We start from the raw sequence: 20,038 nt of genomic DNA on the forward strand, positions 1-20,038 counted from the left end.
ACTTTTCCATCACTATTGTGGCCAGAAAGAGTCCCTGTGGGTTTTAAAATTCGCCTGCCTATTGAAGTCTATGGCGGTTCGCCCGGTTCGCCCGTTCGCGAACATTTGCGGAAGTTCGCGTTCGCCGTTCGCGAACATAAAATTTTATGTTCGCGACATCTCTATATACCATGTGCTATACATTCCATACACTGAACCACTCCACTCTATACACTGTATATCGGGTCCCCCAACCCCTGGTGATCAGGCCGCACAGCAGGAGATGAGCAGAGACCGTGGTCTGCACAGGGCGTTCACAGGACGCAGTCGCTCCTCACCCCCTGCTGTGTGGCCATGTCTTTGTCCTCTCCCGGCTCCCTCGCCTGCCCGATGTCATTCAATCAGCAGGGCAGGGGTGGAAGCGAGCTGCAGATCGGAATGGAGAGATTCTCCCCCGTCCCCTGCCCTGCTGATAGAATAACATTGGCGGGCGGATGGGGAGCCGGGAGATGACCATTTCAGGGGCCTTTGCAACATTTAGGAGGTGGGAAGGAACTGATTTCTTGTATATCATGAGAAGTATTGAGGAATGGGGCAGAAGGAAGAACGCTGGGCAACCGTGAACACTAAAGTCTGTAAATTTCTGAGTGTCTGAGTGATCTGTCTGACCTCCTTCCAGAATGGCTGTAGTAGTGGGCAGGATCAAATGTGAACAGTTGTACCCAGCGGCCTTTTTTACACTTCCAGCACAGATGGTTTCTTGGATTTGTGTGCAGATTGAGGATTTCTGAGCAAGAAGTAGAATCCGATCCCTGTGCAGACATTAGAATGGGGATGTGTGATGTTAGAGAGAAAAGGGAAGGGGGGGGGGGGGCAGACTGCAGGGGCACTGTGATTGCTAGGGGTTCTGTAATATAAAGGGGGCTGCACTGTAAAGGCAAAGGTTACAGTGCCCCCCTTTACATCACAGCCCCCCCATCAGTGCCCCCTTTACAGTGCAGTCCCCTTTTCTATTACAGAGCCCCCTTTACATCACAGTGCCCCTTTACAGTACAGCCCCCTTTATATCACAGTGCCCCTTTACAGTGCAGTCCCCTTTTTTTTACAGAGCCCCCTTTACAGTGCAGTACTCTTTATATCACAGCCCCCCTTTATATTACAGAGCAGTCCCCGTTACACATAAACGGGGGCTTTGATGTGAAGGGGAGGGAACTGAGAACACTGATATAAAGGGGGGACTGTGCTGTAAATGGGGTGATGACGACAGACTCCATGAATAACCCCTCCCCCCAAGACCCCTCAATCACCCTCACAATCAATCCCCCCCCCCCCGGTCCCTGGGAAAATTGGCTGGTATTAAATCGGTCCCTGGTGCCAAAAAGGTTGGGGACCGCTGCGGCATGTATAATATACACTTAACTGCTACACTCTATACCCTGTGCTATATATTACATACACCAAACCTCTGCACTCTATACACTGTGCTATATATTACATACACTGAACTGCTACACTCTATACCCTGTGCTATATATTACATACACCAAACCTCTGCACTCTAAACACTGTGCTATATATTACATACCCTGAACTGCTACATTCTATACACTGTGCTATATATTACATACACTGAACTGCGACATTCTATACCCTGTGCTTTATATTACATACATCAAACCTCTGCACTCTATACACTGTGCTATATATTGTATTCCCCAAATCACTGAACTCTGTATGCTAGAATATACATTTATATATACAGTGGGTACGGAAAGTATTCAGACCCCCTTAAATTTTTCACTCTTTGTTATATTGCAGCCATTTGCTAAAATCATTTAGGTTCATTCTTCTGCCTCATGAATGTACACATAGCACCCCATACTGACAGAAAAACACAGAATTGTTGACATTGTTGCAGATTTATTAAAAAAGAAAAACTGAAATATCACATGGTCCTAAGTATTCAGACCCTTTGCTCAGTATTTAGTAGAAGCCCCCTTTTGATCTAATACAGCCAGGAGTCTTTTTGGGAAAGATGCAACAAGTCTTTCACACCTGGATTTGGGGATCCTCTGCCATTCCTCCTTGCAGATCCTCTCAAGTTCTGTCAGGTTGGATGGTAAACGTTGGTGGACAGCCATTTTTAGGTCTCTCCAGAGATGCTCAATGGGGTTTAAGTCAGGGCTCTGGCTGGGCCATTCAAGAACAGTCACGGAGTTGTTGTGAAGCCACTCCTTCGTTATTTTAGCTGTGTGCTTAGGGTCATTGTCTTGTTGGAAGGTAAACCTTCGGCCCAGTCTGAGGTCCAGAGCACTCTGGAGAAGGTTTTTGTCCAGGATATCCCTGTACTTGGCCGCATTCATCTTTCCCTCGATTGCAACCAGTCGTCCTGTCCCTGCAGCTGAAAAACACCCCCACAGCATGATGCTGCCACCACCATGCATCACTGTTGGGACTGTATTGGACAGGTGATGAGCAGTGCCTGTTTTTCTCCACACATACCGCTTAGAATTAAGGCCAAAAAGTTCTATTTTGGTCTCATCAGACCAGAGAATCTTATTTCTCACCATCTTGGAGTCCTTCAGGTGTTTTTTAGCAAACTCCATGCGGGCTTTCATGTGTCTTACACTGAGGAGAGGCTTCCGTCGGGCCACTCTGCCATAAAGCCCCGACTGGTGGAGGGCTGCAGTGATGGTTGACTTTCTACAACTTTCTCCCATCTCCTGACTGCATCTCTGGAGCTCAGCCACAGTGATCTTTGGGTTCTTCTTTACCTCTCTCACCAAGGCTCTTCTCCCCCGATAGCTCAGTTTGGCCGGACGGCCAGCTCTAGGAAGGGTTCTGGTTGTCCCAAACGTCTTCCATTTGAGGATTATGGAGGCCACTGTGCTCTTAGGAACCTTAAGTGCAGCAGAAATCTTTTTGTAACCTTGGCCAGATCTGTGCCTTGCCACAATTCTGTCTCTGAGCTCTTCAGGCAGTTCCTTTGACCTCATGATTCTCATTTGCTCTGACATGCATTGTGATCTGGAAGGTCTTATATAGACAGGTGTGTGGCTTTCCTAATCAAGTCCAATCAGTATAATCAAACACAGCTGGACTCAAATGAAGGTGTAGAACCATCTCAAGGATGATCAGAAGAAATGGAAAGCACCTGAGTTAAATATATGAGTGTCACAGCAAAGGGTCTGAATACTTAGGACCATGTGATATTTCAGTTTTTCTTTTTTAATAAATCTGCAACAATGTCAACAATTCTATATTTTTCTGTCAGTATGGGGTGCTATGTGTACATTCATGAGGAAGAAGAATGAACTTAAATGATTTTAACAAATGGCTGCAATATAACAAAGAGTGAAAAATTTAAGGGGGTCTGAATACTTTCCGTACCCACTGTAGATATATCTATCTATCTATCTATCTATCTATCTATCTATCTATCTATCTATCTATCTATCTATCTATCTATCTATCTATCTATCTATCTATCTATCTATCTATCTATCTATCTATCTATCTATCTATCTATCTATCTATCTATCTATCTATCTGTCTATCTCTATATATATATATATATATATATCTATATATATATCTATATATATATATATATATAGATATATATATATCAGTATTTCATCTGTTCAGTGAAGGGGAACACTTTTGCTGATATATTAATGTAGATGTCATCATTTCAGGTCGATCGGATCTTAAAGCCAGGAGGCTGCCTTGCTTTTTTCACCTACACCCTCAAAATCGAAGTTCACTACAAGGACCGTTCAGAACAGATGACTGAGGTCTTTGCAGATGTAAGTACTGAATAGCTTTGTATTATCCTTGTCTTGCATACGGCCTTGTCTGAGATATCGCTGTTGTCTTTGTGAGTGATCAATAATTCTGGCATGATAAAAAGTCAGATGTAAGAATTTGGAAATGGGCCCCTGCACTCCCCTTTATTCACTGTGCTGAGCACTCCTGGGGGCTTCCAAGTCTGGGACGCTCAATATGCAAATAATGACTGTTTCCAAAGTCAGAGCTATGCCCCTCCCACTCCATGTACAATACATGTCTTTCCATTGGTGGGAAAGCGGCAGTGCATTGTACTGGGGGGGGGGGGGGGGGTGCTGGTAGTAATGCACGTGCAAAGTGCACAATCTGTTTGCCTTTAGTAAATCAACCCCATTAATTCTTAAAACCCAACTCCAAGTTTTATAGAAAGGAGCCCCAGTCAGTGTTTGGCCTCGAAGATTTGACCAGCCAATTTATACAATACTGTACGGCATAACTGAGTTATTTTTACTGACAATTGCGCAGTCGTGTGACACTGTACCCAAATACAAATGTTGGCCTTTCCCCCCCAAATAGAGCTTTCTTTTGGTGGTATTTGATCACCTGTGTATTTTTTTGCGCTATAAACCAAAAATACTGGCAATTTTCAGAAAAAAACAATATTTTTTACTTTCTGCTACAAAACATATCCAATAAAACGAATTTCTTCATCAATTTAGGTCAATATGTATTCTGCTACATATTTTTGGTAAAAAAAAAAAAAAAATCCTAAGAAGTGTATATTGATTGGTTTGTGCAAAATGTATACTGCGGCAGGCAGCCGCTCCTGCGCTAACCGCCATAGGTATACGTCGGTCACGCGCAGGCAGCTAGGGGGCCAGCGCACCCCCCGCTCATCAGCGGGGAAGCCGATGCAGCGGGCAGGGGGCTCCGATTGCCGCCTGACACCCGCGATCGCTCCCCGCTGAGAGAGGACGGTCGGATGTTGTAAACACAGCTGAGCGTTCTTCTCTCTGAAATGATCACAGAGCGCCTGTGATCCTTCTATATAGGATCACAGGTCTCTATGATCCTTTCACAAGCCACGCCCCCCCACAGTTAGAAACATGCCCCCGGGTATACATTTAACCCCTTGATCACCCATAGTGTTAACCCCTTCCCTGCCAGTGTCATTATTACAGTAACAGTGCATATCTTTAGCACTGATTACCGTAGTAATATCACTGGTCCCCCCAAAAGTGTCAAAAATGTCAGTTAGGGGTCCGATCTGATAAAAATGACAAAAATATTTCCCTTTGTTAGTAGACGCGATAACTTTTGTGCAAACCAATCAAAATACGCTATTTGCGATTTTGTTTAAAAAAAATAAAAAAAAGAAATGTAGCAGAAAACAAATTGGCCTAAAATGGTACATTTTTTTGATTTTATAATTTTTTTTGGGAATGTTATATAGCAGAACATGAAAAATATTGTTTGATTTTTGTTTTTTTTAGAATTGTTGCGCATTTTTTTGTTTTTAGCGCAAAAACTAGAAATCGCACAGGTGATCAAGTACCACCAAAAGAAAGCTCTTTGTGGGGAAAAAAAGGACATCAATTCTATTTAGGTACAGCGTCGCACGACCGCGCAATTGTCTGTTAAAGTAACGCGGTGCCGAATCGCAAAATATGGCCTGGTCATTAAGGGGGGGGGGGGCAAATCCTTTCGGTCCAGAGGTGGTTAAAGTATATTATGAAATACACTAGATAAGATATATCATTTTCTACTTATTGCACTTTTCAGCGCTGCACTTTTATATTCTAAAAAGGTTAACAATGCCTTACAATCTGCTTTTAAAAAAAAACATCCATAGTCCGAGTAGAAAAGCCCGCCCCCTGGCAGCAGAGAAGAACCCTTTCCCTCTGTGTAGAAGCAGCGGTCTCTCTGCAGACACCGGACATGCTGAGTCAGAGCCATGGCTTTACAATCAGCAGGGAGTGTTGGCATTACTGATTTTCAGAGCTGTGGGTCTGACTTAACAGGGGGCAAGTTGGACCTCAGGAGAGAGACCACTGCTTCCACACAGAGAGCAAAGGTTCATCTTTTCAGCTGCTGGCAGGGGACAGGCTTTGTTATTCAGGCTGTGGCTGCTTTTTAAAGAAAATGAAGTGTAAGACTTTGCACACCTTTTATTTTGATGTACCCGGGAGGTATTTAGCTGGTTTAAACTGGAGGTTCAGTTGGGTTTTAAAGTGACCCTGTAGGTCAATCATGAAATAATTATTTATTGAAAATGACCTCTATTGTCTCCATGTGTAAAGACAAAGATTTCACTTCTTTTCAGGTGTTGAATATTCTGGACCCATATATGTCTGAGAAGTTTAACGGAGTGAAATCTGGATACAAGGAAATAGAAGAAGCCGTCCCTTACCCCGACAAAAGAAGGTCCGACTACTTTTATAAATCATCTATGTGGTAATCAAAACTTAAATGTATTTTATTGGGTTTTTATGTGATAAACCAACACAAAGTGGCACATATGAAGTGGAAGGAAAATGATAAATGGTTTTAACATTTTTTTTTTTTTTCAAATATATGAAAAGTGTGGCGTACCCCCGGAGTCAATACTTTGTAGATCTGCCTTTCCCTGCAATTACAGCTGCAAGTCTTTTTGGGGATCTCTCTACCAGCTTTGCACATCTAGAAAGGGACATTTTTGCCCATTCTTCTTTGCAAAATATCTCAAGCTCGGCCAGAGTGGATGGAGAGCGTCTGTGAACAGCAATTTTCAAGTCTTGCCACAGATTTTCAATTGGATTTAGGTCTGGACTTTGACTGGGCCATTCTAACACATGAATATGCTTTGATGTAAACCATTCCATTGTAGCTCTGGCTGGATGTTTCGGGTCGCTGTCCTGCTGGAAGGTGAACCTCTGCCCAAGTCTCATCTTTTGCAGATTCTTACAGGTTTTCGTCTAAGATTGCCCTGTATTTGACTCCATCCATCTTCCCATCAACTCTGACCAGCTTCCCAGTCCCTGCTGAAGAAAAGCATCCCCACAACACGATGCTACCACCACCATGTTTCACAGTGGGGATGGTGTGTTCAGGGTAATGGGCAGTGTTAGTTTTCCCCCCACACATAGCGTTTTGCCTTTACGCCAAAAAGTTCAATTTTGGTCTCATCTGACCAGAGCACCTTCTTCCACATGTTTACCATGTATCCCTCATGGCTTCTCGTATACTGTAAATGGGACTTCTTATGGGTTTCTTTCACCAATGGCTTTCTTCTTACCACTCTTCCATAAAGGGCAGATTTCTGGAGAGCACGACTAATAGTTGTCCTGTGGAGAGATCCCCCCAACTGAGCTGTGGATCTCTGCAGCTCCTCCAGAGTTACCTCTTGGCTGCTTCTCTGATGAATGCTCTCCTTACCCGGCCGGTCAGTTTAGGTGGACAACCATGTCTTGGTAGGTTTGCAGATGTGCCATACTCTTTCCATTTTCAGATGATGGATTGAACAGCGCTCCGTGAGATGTTCAAAGCTTGGGATGTTTTTTTACCCATAACCCAGCTTTAAACTTCTCAACAACATTATCCCAGACCTGTCTGGTGTGCTTCTTGGCCTTCATGATGCTGTTTTTTCACAAAGGCTCTCTATCAAACCTCTGAGGGCTTCACAGAACAGCTGTATTTGAGATTAAATTGCACACAGGTGGACACTAATTAGTTGACTTCTGAAGGCAATTGGTTCCACTGGAGTTTAGTTAGGGTTATCAGAGTAAAGGGGGGCTGAATACAAATGCACACCACACTTTCAGATATTTGTAAAAAATTTTGAAAACCATTCATCCTTTTCCTTCCACTTCACAATTATGTGCTTTGTGTCGGTCTATCACATCAAATCCCAATAAAGAACATTTATGTTTTTGGTTGTAACATGACAAAATGTGGAAAATATCAAGCAGTATATATACTTTTTTTTAAGGCACTGTATATACAGATTACTGATCCAGCACTGCTTCCTCCTCTTCTATCTGACAAGACACACACTGTCACCTTATATACAGATTACTGATCCAGCACCGCTTCCTCCTCCTCTATCTGACAAGACACACACTGTCACCTTATATACAGATTACTGATCCAGCACTGCTTCCTCCTCCTCTATCTGACAAGACACACACACCTTATATACAGATTACTGATCCAGCACTGCTTCCTCCTCCTCTATCTGACAAGACACACACTGTCACCTTATATACAGATCACTGATCCAACACTGCTTCCTCCTCCTCTATCTGACAAGACACACACTGTCACCTTATATACAGATTACTGATCCAGCACTGCTTCCTCCTCCACTATCTGACAAGACACACACTGTCACCTTATATACAGATTACTGATCCAGCACTGCTTCCTCCTCCACTATCTGACAAGACACACACTGTCACCTTATATACAGATTACTGATCCAGCACTGCTTCCTCCTCCACTATCTGACAAGACACACACTGTCACCTTATATACAGATTACTGATCCAGCACTGCTTCCTCCTCCTCTATCTGACAAGACACACACTGTCACCTTATATACAGATTACTGATCCAGCACTGCTTCCTCCTCCTCTATCTGACAAGACATACTCATAATTGAAAAAGATAAAGGGGCTTGGAAGATGAACACTCAACTAGCTTATGCTGAAGCTCGCCTTCCTCAGGACATTTCAACAAGCTTGTGACTTATTGAAATGTCAAAAAATAGACTTTGTCACTGAGTGATCACCTTCCAAGCTTCGGGAGGGTCACCTTATCTTTTGGATTATATGTATCTTATGTTCTGTTGAGCATCCAGGTCCATTTTCTCTCAATGTGTCTGCAGTGACAACCACTGGTTTATACACCATCACCATTGTAGCACTGCCCCCTAGAGGACTGCTGAATGACACTTTTGGGTTACCCATAGCAACTGCTTGTAGAAATCTTAATACTTAAGTTCTTGGCTCAGTCAATGATTAGTCTAGGGGTTGTTATTTTTTCTTTATTTATATTGGGACGAGTGGGAAACTCCATACTCCCAACTGTTGGAACTATTCACAATTCAGAGGACTTCTAGCTTGAGAATGCAGCAAGGCCGCTACTTCATTCTGCCACTTGACTGAAGCTGAGGTAAATGTTCCTATTTGTGTTTCTCTTCAGGGTACCACCCCCCCCCCAGTACCCCCTTTCTCTGTACTAGCCGACACCCGTCCACTGACTGCATTACCCGGTGGTCCCCTTCCTGGGCAGACCCCTGGGCAAGATCCTGTGTACTCCTGATACTGTGTTTCCAGAATCTCAGTGCCCCAACTCCTCAGTCAGTTCTCCTGGACCTCTGGGTTCAGTTCCACACTGTAGGTGCACCAGGCCGACTGCCTGTGACCATCGCCAACTGCTGAAGAGGAGGCAGCCACCACCCTCCTTCTGGGACTCTGCTTCCTGCCAAAGACCTCTACCTCATGTGCTCGTGGCTTTTTATACCCTGGCCCATAATACACCGAGACAAACAGTCTGTGCCAATCCCTGGAGCAGTACCAAAAGCCTGTGCGTCATTGGTTAGCATCCTATGTGCTCCCTATTGGAATCAGCTGGGGACACTCCCGAAGACCAGATGAATCACACACTGAGCAGACCTGACTCACAGATCCTGCTCTGTTAAGCAGAGAACACTATAGATTTTGCCTGCTGCTCCTCTGATATGCAGACAGAGCCAAAACTATACTCTCTACCTAGAACCTACCTAGAAGGGTGCTACACCTTATACATCATTCTTAGCCAGCACTGCTTCATCCTCCATTATCTGGCTAGGCATAAACATACACAGCACTACTTATTCCCTGACCTGTTGTCCCTACTCTTTGGCTGGGGTAGATCGTAAGATTGCCAGATCTGGGATCACTTTTTAGTTTGAAGCTCAACTCCAGGAAACTTAAAAATAACCCCTCTGTTATACCTGAAAGGTTTCACATGTACTGTTACTTTAAGGCTGGCTCCACCCAGGAGTGATGACAAGGGTCAAGGGGCAGAGTGGCCATCCTAGAGACATGTAAGGGATGCATTGATATACAGAGCTGTCCTGTAATGCATGTTGGAGTGTACAGTGAGTCCTGAATAAACATCCGTTGTTCCAGATCAGAGTCCTGTGTCTCTCACAACACGGAGAATATAACACCCTCGTAGAGGGACTGCTCCCACATTGTAAGGGTTAATTGCTCATTTAGGTCTAGGGAACATAAAAGATTTACATACTCAATCCTCCATGCTGCTAGGCAATGGCGTATTATCAAGGTGTGCAGGGTGTTCACTGCACACGGGCCCCCATGTGGATGATCTCCTGGTTCACAGCTGGTGCGGTGGAAGGGACAGCTGTGAGTACCGATCTCCTGGAATGGCTTTTCAGCTGACAGCCGCTTCTCCTCCTCTCCCTCCAGTGGCTGTCAGCTGGAAAGCCATGCCTGGAGCTCGGTGCTCACACCTGTCCCTCCCACCGCATTGATACCCGGCTGTTCCCTCCTTCTCTGTCCCCCTCCGTGTCCTCCTCCTTCCTCCCCTGGCCCCCTTGTCCCCCGCAGCTGGCTTCCCTCCTCTCCTCTCTTGCCGGATGCTGGGGGGGGGATGTGTCAGGATGGAGAGCAGAGGAAGGGGGTCGTTAAATTACATGTTCCTTCCTTTTCTCAATTTGACACAGCAAGCGTTCTACTGATCGCTGTCCTGTGTTATTTGAGCAGAATAAACAGTTTGCTCTGCTTCAGTTTATGAATGAACAGGAGACTCTGTCTCCTCTTTATTCATCTTCAGTGCTGAGGCTGCTGAGAAAGGGACTGGGGGATCTGTGTCCTCAGTCTTTCTCTGTCTCAAAGGGGAGATGTCAGGGGTCTGTTTGGACTCCAGCAGGCGCGGTTCTACATTAAATTGCTCCCCGGGCAAGACTCCCTCCCGGCGCCCCCCCCCCAAAAAAAAAAATAACATGACAACATAACAATAAATGCAGAGTGCCACAGCATTGCCCCCAATAAATGCAGAGTGCCACAGCATTGTTGCCCCCCAATAAATGCAGAGTGCCACAGCATTACCTCCTTTCAATGCAGAGCACTACAGCATTGCCCCCTTTCAATGCAGAGCACCACAGCATTGCCCCCTTTCAATGCAGAGCACCACAGCATTGCCCCCTTTCAATGCAGAGCGCCACAGCATTGTCCCCTTTCAATGCAGAGTGCCACAGCAATGCCCCCTTTCAATGCAGAGCGCCACAGCATTGCCCCCTTCCAATGCAGAGTGCCACAGCATTGCCCCCTTTCAATGCAGAGCGCCACAGCATTGCCCCCTTCCAATGCAGAGCGCCACAGCAAGGCCCCCTTTCAATGCAGAGCACCACAGCATTGCCCCCTTCCAATGCAGAGTGCCACAGCAATGCCCCCTTTCAATGCAGAGCGCCACAGCATTTCCCCTCTTTCAATGCAGAGTGCCACAGCATTGCCCCCTTTCAATGCAGAGTGCCACAGCATTGCCCCCTTTCAATGAAGAGTGCCAGAGCATTGCCCCCTTTCAATGCAGAGCGCCAGCGTTCCCGCCGCGAGACCCGTCCGTGCATTGACTTACCTCACTTCTCTTCCGTTCAGTTCCCGGATTCCTCGCGTCTCCTCAGTCCTCCCGCGGCGCCTCCTCCTCGGCCAATGGCGTGGGGTTTGCCTTTCGGCCAATCAGGAAGCAGGAGGACCCGTTCCCTGATTGGCCAGGAGGAGGCTCAGTGTGACAATAGCGAATTTTCGGGGGGGGGAGCAATGCTCTGCGCCTCGGCTCGGCTGCGGAAGTGGCAGTTTTAGGCATGGGCGAATGGCGCTTGGGCGGCCGCGGCCCGGTACCATTTGATCCACGGACCGGTACAGGTCCAGCGTTCTAAGGTCCTGACGTTATCAAGACTGATATGGGGTCCATAACCCTGCATTGGGTGTGATAAGGGACAGCCTACTGCCGGAAGGCAGGGAGGATTTTCACATTTCCCGGAGTTGGGCTTTAATGTATTACTAACATAAAGTATACTTTATATGTGCTGCAGAAGCTGCAATTAGTTGTCAGGCTTGTATGTATTGGTATTATCTGTATTATTCATCCTTGTTTATATCACTTGTACAGCACCACAGCATAGGATCCCACTATATAAATAACTGATAATAGGAATGTAAAGATTGCATTTGTTTTCTATAACCTCTTCATTAACTCTCAGTGCTATTTACCTTTGCAGGATGGAAAACATTGTGACCAAGGTCCGAGTGCCATTGGCAGGAGTGATTGGTTTTTTTCTTTCTTTATCCGCGTTCCAGCTCTATCTTAAGATAAAGCCTGAGAAAGCAAAGGAGATGCTAAGAACAGCAGAGGAAAGGTGAGCATGTAGGTGAATGGGAAAAGAAATAGTAGCAGGGAACACAGGATAAGAAAGGTACAAATTGTGCAGCAGTGTTGTCACCCTGAGGACAGAGTGATCTTAGAAAGACATGAAGCTTTAAATAGCCTTTAACATAGGCGTGCGCACGAGGTGTGCCGGATGTGCCTGGGCACACCCTAATCACCTCATGCAGCAGGGATTTTTCTCATCCAGAACCCAGTTCCATCCCGTGGTGCACACTGGTAACACACGGCCCACACCTGCTTCTAATTGATGGGCTGGTCATAAAATTTTAGCACCTGATCTAAGAGCAGCTCCCCGCAGCCCCCCCCACATCACCACCGCAGACACTGCCTGTCTTCCCTGCCATCTGAGCAGATCCATCAGCAGGAGGAAACACAGCCATCCTCAGCATCGCCTACTCCTCTCTCCTACCGAGAACTGTTATCAGCCGGAATGGGGGGGGGGGGCATAAGGGGCCCAGAGTGAGAGATATGGACCGATGGGGGGATCCTCTGGTAGGGCTGTGATGGGGACCACATTGGGGGATCCTCTGGTAGGGCTGTGATGGGGACCACATTGGGGGATCCTCTGGTAGGGCTGTGATGGGGGCCACATTGGGGGATCTTCTGGTAGGGCTGTGATGGGGACCACATTGGGGGATCCTCTGGTAGGGCTGTGATGGGGGCCACATTGGGGGATCTTCTGGTAGGGCTGTGATGGGGACCACATTGGGGGATCTTCTGGTAGGGCTGTGATGGGGACCACATTGGGGGATCCTCTGGTAGGGCTGTGATGGGGACCACATTGGGGGATCTTCTGGTAGGGCTGTAATGGGGACCACATTGGGGGATCCTCTGGTAGGGCTGTGATGGGGACCACATTGGGGGATCCTCTGGTAGGGCTGTGATGGGGACCATGGGGGGGGGGGGATCCTCTGGTGAGCAGAAAGTTCTTAACCACTTGTGTGTTTAAAACTTTGTGACCTGTTATTTAGCAGTGGTCCAGCATTGTAAAAGGCATGAAGTTGCGTTTGAGCTGCCCTTTACCATGGACATGCTGGAATATGTAGAGACTCTCTCACATGTGATTTGATTTCTGAAGCATGATCCAGGTTTAGATCACTCTTCAGAGAGCATTTGAGAGGCAGTGAGGAGGCATTGTTTCTCACCGCCTGCTTTAACCCCTTGAACTCCACACTGCACGTGGTTGTGGGGGTGCTTGCAGAGTACCACCATTCGCTTGAATGGGTCATATTTGTGCTGTGTATAAAGATTTATACATGATTGCATTTCTGTTTTTAGCTTTGGAGTGCAAACCCCAATGCAATAGGCTGCACATACAGTATCTGTGGGCCTTAAGTAAGCAAAAAATGAAAGCCCAAAGTAAGCAAAAAATGAAAGCCCAAATCAAGCTAACACCTTTTTAAGCTGTTACAAGAGTTGGGTTTTTTTTGGTTTTGTATTTTTTAAAAAAGGGTCCATACTTCTGTACAAACTTGTGGCTGATTTGTACAGGGGTACGGTCTTTCTGTTATGGGACTGGAGGAAGTGCAGCTAGAGTATAATGTGTATCAATCTTCATCTAAAAGTGCTAGTATGGTATATCTGTGTATACATCTGTATTCCAAGGAATAAATAAAGGTGCAGCTACGTAGTGTCAATCAGAGCAATATGTGTGTGAAAGTAAATCAATATATCAATAATTATCAAAATTCCTCTTCTTTACATGTGGAAATATATCAATAAATAAATAAATAAATACAGTGTTGATCTTCAATCCAATTCATAAAAGGTGAATAAAAATATATATATATATATATATATATATGTGTGTGCTCAATTAAAGTGCTGCATGCTGTTTATAATAAAACGGTGCTAAAAAAACTTGTGAGCGGTTCTGTTACAATCCTTAAAATAAAAAATATCAACTAAAATAGTCCAAAAATAAATAAATAACTTCCGAAGAAAACTTGTGAAAAACAGCTCTTCGTTTTGTGACCGTGCTTAACGAATTAAATCAAGTGGCTGTGATCTCCTTCACCTTGTGTGTCACATCTATGTGCTCTAGCCTCTCACCTTATAGGCAAGACAAATATGCCTTTGATGTCTATCCGGACTTATCAATGGACTTTGTTTGTCTCACTCCGGATCCTTAATCCCTTTTTGAAGCAAACTTCTTGAATTCCTATGGGTGTTTGTCCGGTTCGCTTTCCTAGTACTATCCTCCTTATCCGGTCTTAATGTGCCTCAGAAACAAAGACTTTTCATGGTGTAGTATATCCAACTTATTTATTTCAAATATACAAATTTGCACTTACATTTATACGGAGTAAAATCAGCATATAAAAAGCAAACGCCGCTGTGGAGATCGGGCTCTGTTGTAACGTCACTTCCGGGTATAGGGCTCCTCCCTGAGGAAGTCACGTGACCTCGTGACGTAACGCGTAGGAGGAGCCCTATACCCGGAAGTGACGTTACAACAGAGCCCGATCTCCACAGCGGCGTTTGCTTTTTATATGCTGATTTTACTCCGTATAAATGTAAGTGCAAATTTGTATATTTGAAATAAATAAGTTGGATATACTACACCATGAAAAGTCTTTGTTTCTGAGGCACATTAAGACCGGATAAGGAGGATAGTACTAGGAAAGCGAACCGGACAAACACCCATAGGAATTCAAGAAGTTTGCTTCAAAAAGGGATTAAGGATCCGGAGTGAGACAAACAGAGTCCATTGATAAGTCCGGATAGACATCAAAGGCATATTTGTCTTGCCTATAAGGTGAGAGGCTAGAGCACATAGATGTGACACACAAGGTGAAGGAGATCACAGCCACTTGATTTAATTAGTTAAGCACGGTCACAAAACGAAGAGCTGTTTTTCACAAGTTTTCTTCGGAAGTTATTTATTTATTTTTGGACTATTTTAGTTGATATTTTTTATTTTAAGGATTGTAACAGAACCGCTCACAAGTTTTTTTAGCACCGTTTTATTATAAACAGCATGCAGCACTTTAATTGAGCACACATATATATATATATATATATATATATATATATATATATATATATTTTTATTCACCTTTTATGAATTGGATTGAAGATCAACACTGTATTTATTTATTTATTTATTGATATATTTCCACATGTAAAGAAGAGGAATTTTGATAATTATTGATATATTGATTTACTTTCACACACATATTGCTCTGATTGATACTACGTAGCTGCACCTTTATTTATTCCTTGGAATACAGATGTATACACAGATATACCATACTAGCACTTTTAGATGAAGATTGGTACACATTATACTCACCAGCCTAAATAGAGATCTACGAGAGTTAGCCCCTGAAGCGCACCACTACTTCCACAAATATATTTTTTTACTGTTTTAGTATCAGTCCCAGTGGTGCTGCAGCAGGGATTCTCTTGTCACCTCAGACAACGCAGGGATCATACACCCTTTGATATGCAGCTAGAGTATAATTGAATTGCAATTGCTGCCGGCACGCTCTGCTGCGGCAGTGCGGCATGCTCTAAGTCCCTCTGCCCTGGTAGTAGATAAGTTGTAGTAATTTCCATACATCCATTCTGGACTTTGATGATGCAGCTGTGGGGGAAAACCCACAGGGCTTCTGTTAGAAATCATGGGGCCCCCATAAAGCCTACCTGACAGGCATATTTACCGAACCCCCCTCTCCATCCTGAAATTACCCCCTCTGTGTGCCCTCAGCAGCTGGTGTCGGGAGGGATGGAGAGAAGGGCAGCTGGAAGCACTGCAAGGGAAAGGGCACACAGGGGGGCCTGGCAGCAGCAGGGGGGCAGCAGGTGACATGGGGGGCTGAAAAGGGGGCTCGGGAAACAGGAGGGTGGGAGTGAGCAGACTAGTGGAGGGGGGGGGGGAGGCACATTTACTAGAACAGACTCCCCTACAGTGCAGCCAGAGGGAGAGGAGGGCGTATTGCAGGGGGGAGTCTCAAGAAGATCAGTGTCAGCGATAAGGCAGTACAGCCTGTCCTCCTTTTGCCCAGACCCCCCCCCCCTTTTGAACTTATGGGGCCTGGTACAAAAGGGCTGGTTGTATGGCCACACGCACTCCCTACATTATAGAAAAAAAAAAAACAGGACTTCACTGGAAGATGGTGGTGATGTGTGTTTTAGGGATGGAGTATGCATCAGTGATTCATGTTGCACCATAGGCGTGCGCACCGGATGTGCCTGGACACACCTTAATCACCCTGTGAGGATTAGTGTAGTCGAGTCGGGTGCCATTCGCCCTGTCAAGTTTGCAGATTCCTTCCACCCAGCTCACCGCCTGAGCTGCTGCTTTAAAGGGCAGCTGTTTTTAAAAGTGACAGGGCGAGTTGTGTATCCACCCACCCCTCTCCCCCAGACTTCTTTTACAAAACTGCTCAACTATATACTAGTACATCACTAAAATCCCTAAAGGGACAGTGCACCACCCCAAAGAAGTGCCCCACAGAAAGCCGGCCAACGTTAACTATTAGGCACCAGGTACTTTCAGCTACCTTGTTTAAGGGGTTCCCCATACATTAGGAATGCATATTCACACCTGCTATTGAGGGTATAAGTAAAGTGTGTGCACATGGATCCTATTATTCTTCTGAGTTGATGCCATTACAGAGACTCTAATTGCACCAGTTATAGATCAGTTTAACTTTTTTGTAGCCTTTTTAGTGCCAGTGTGTATAATCAACTGTTTATTGATTTATGCCTTGTTTAATTGCATTCTACCATAATATAATCAGTTTACCACCAAATTGCTTGTGGCCTAATTCCTATGTATTATACAGTGGTAGTTTGCCAACTCTTAAGTCACAAAAGTGTAAACTGCTTTTGGTCTATGGCCAAGTGTGTCAGTGGAGAGAGCTGCTAAGTCATGGCAGGATAGAGGATCCATCATCACCAGTGGCTCCTGTGGAGGTTAAGCGCTACATTAGCGTTATTGGCAAATAAAAAATACTCGGCAATCATTATTATAAGTGTGTGTATACGTACAGGCATACAGTGTTCAGAATAAATGAGTACGCCCTAACGAATTTGTCAGAACACCTTTTACTTTCCTTTAAGAATTCCTTAAAGAATCTTTGGGCACACTATACTACAAAATACTCCCAAAAATGTGGGCCATTGATTGCAACCAATTTGCACACACAAAATGTAACTTTTTTTTTTTATATACTTACCTGTATAATTGATTTCTTGAAGTGCATCACGGGACACAGCCATAAATCATAACATATGGGGGGAGGGACCTCCTGTGTCCCATGATGTACTTCAAGAAATGGATTTTACAGGTAAGTATGTATTCAAATTGTAAATGTTTCTTTTCGTACATCACGGGACACAGAGCCATAAATCCTAACCTATTGGATGTCCCAAAGCAATGCATCTGAGGGGGAAGGGGGACACGAAAAAAATACCGCCATTCAACCACAAAAAGGATTACATCACTGCCTGCAGAACACTGTGGCCAAATGCAGATTCCTCCTGGGTCCCAACATCCACTCGATAGAAACGAGTGAACGTATGCACGGACGACCAGGTCACGGCCTTGCAAATCTGAGCCATAGAGGTTTGATGGCGAGGTGCCCAAGAGGCACCTACCTTCCATGTTACTGGAAGAAAGGAATTTCTCCTCCAGATTTCTGGTTGCCAACCACCAATTCAGACGGACATACTCTTGGTACCAGAGACATGGCCCAGTCCAGAGACAACTCTTCCGGTCCATGTAGACAGAATGTCGTTCTGTAAGGGTCTGGCATGGAATTGAGCATAGGGAATTGCCTCAAATGCGGACACTATCCCCCAATAACTTCATGCAAAGACGCACAGAAGGATATCTCAGCCTTACTATGGACCAAACCAGATCCTTCAGGTTTGTGACCTTTCTTGTTGGCAAGAATATCTTTGCCTGTACTGTGTTCACAAGAAAACCCAGATATTCCAGAGGCTGGACCGGCTGTAATGCTGACTTTGCCAAGTTCAACATCCAACCCAGACATTCTAAACTGTACTGTTTGGAGGACATTTCAGCTTAGAGAAGGAGGCCGATCGATCTAAAAATATATTGTCCAGATATCCTATTACAGATATCCCTCGGGACCTTCGAAGAGTCAATATGGAGCCAGGATCTTTGTGAACAATCTTGGAGCCGTGGCTAACCCGAAGGGTAGGGCCACAAACTGAAAATGACAGTTTTCTACTGCAAAGCGTAGAAACCTTTGATGAGCCTGGAATATAGGCATGTGAAGATATGCATACTTGATGTCTATGGATGCTAAAAATTCCTCTCCCTGCAGGGAGGCTATGACTGAACGAATTGACTCCATACGGAAAGTAGGAACGTTCAGAAACTGGTTTAGAGCTTTGAGATCCAGAATAGGTCTCGCGTCCCCATTTAGTTTTGGGGTTATGAACTGGTTTGAGTTAAAACCCCTGAACCTTTTCTCTGGAACCCCAGTTATCACTCTTTGGGCCCTCAGCTGGTCCAATGCCAGTTATTTTTAGGGGACCTGTCAGTATACTTGAATTTACAAACTGTGGATGCTGGAACACCCACAATTCCAGCTTGTACCCCTGCGAGATGGAGATAAGTTGTCTTGGATTGTTTACACTCAAACCTTTGAGAATACCACCCCCCACCCAAGTGAGTGGGGGCGCCCCTTCACAGAGTAGGCTTAGAGGAAGACTTGGCTGATCTCTGGGCCCAGGGCTTCTTCTGTCCGTGCCCTGAAGGCTTGGCTTGGTTACGGACCCAGAGTCCATCGCCACCATCTGGAATTAGAATCACTGGTAGTATGAGTGCTGGGGATCTTAAGAGGAACGCTTGCTCTTTTTGCAGGTAGCAACGTACTCTCCCCCAAGATCTTTTGGATATGCTTATCCAGATCAGTGGCGGCTGGTGCTCAAAATTTTTTTGGGGGGGGGGGGCGCAAACAGAAAAATGTAATAGGCATTGCTTCGCGGCAAAAAACAAGGTAAAAAATTGCGTGACTTTGAGGTCAAACAAGTGGGAAAGGGGCCTTCAGTAATCAAGGAACAGTGCCTTGAAAAAGTATTCATCTCTTCCAACTGTTCAGCAGCTCAGTTCATTATCTGCAGTCACTAAGTGTTGGTTCACACACATATGCGATGCAGGAACCCTGCGAATCAACTACGGGTTCCTGCATCGCACTTGACTCCCAGGCAGTTCACACTGCCATATGCCAAGCACTGGGGGTGTCAATACAAAGTTAATGACACCGCCACATTAGTTTGCATATCGCAGTGTGAACTGTCAATTCGGACATGAATCGGATCGCATAGGTGTGAACACCCATGCGATTCGATTCTGGTGAGGACCAAAAAAAGGGTCCTGTGCGACTTTGGTCTGAATGCGATGCAAATTCAGCCATGCAATCTGTATGGCTGATTTCGCAACGCAAAGACATTGCATGTGATTTGCAGAGCAGTGCGCTCCGAATCACATGCGATGTCTGTCATCGCATATATGTGAACTGGCTCTTAAGGTGGGTGTGGAATAGATGATTCTCTTTTATTTCATTCCTACTACAGCCACCTTAAATGACTGCAGAGAATGAACTGAGCTGCTGAACTGTTGGAAGAGATAACAAATAATCTGGGATGGAAAGGGTGTCAGGCAGACAATCAGACTGCAGGCATGGTGGCACAGGAGAAAGTCAGAGACTGCAGGCATTGTGGCACAGGAGACAGTCAGACTGCAGGCATGGCACAGGAGACAGTCAGACTGCAGGCATGGTGGCACAGGAGACAACCAGACTGCAGGCATGGTGGCACAGGAGACAGTCAGACTGCAGGCATGGTAGCACAGGAGAAA

At 45.2% G+C, this 20,038-nt stretch overlaps 1 protein-coding gene across 1 annotated transcript in view; it reads left to right on the forward strand.

The window, feature by feature from the left end:
- LOC309558517 (uncharacterized protein) overlaps window positions 1-20,038 on the forward strand; it is a 251,846-nt gene that overhangs the window by 132,141 nt on the left and 99,667 nt on the right. The window contains exons 11-13 of the mRNA XM_082261597.1: window positions 3,678-3,788; window positions 6,092-6,222; window positions 12,032-12,169. Of these exons, the coding sequence (XP_082117723.1) occupies window positions 3,678-3,788; window positions 6,092-6,222; window positions 12,032-12,169 (380 nt within the window). The remainder of the gene's footprint in view (window positions 1-3,677; window positions 3,789-6,091; window positions 6,223-12,031; window positions 12,170-20,038) is intronic.

The sequence above is a fragment of the Pelophylax lessonae genome, assembly GCF_965119305.1.
Source record: "Pelophylax lessonae genome assembly, chromosome: 6".
Lineage (NCBI taxonomy): Eukaryota > Metazoa > Chordata > Amphibia > Anura > Ranidae > Pelophylax > Pelophylax lessonae.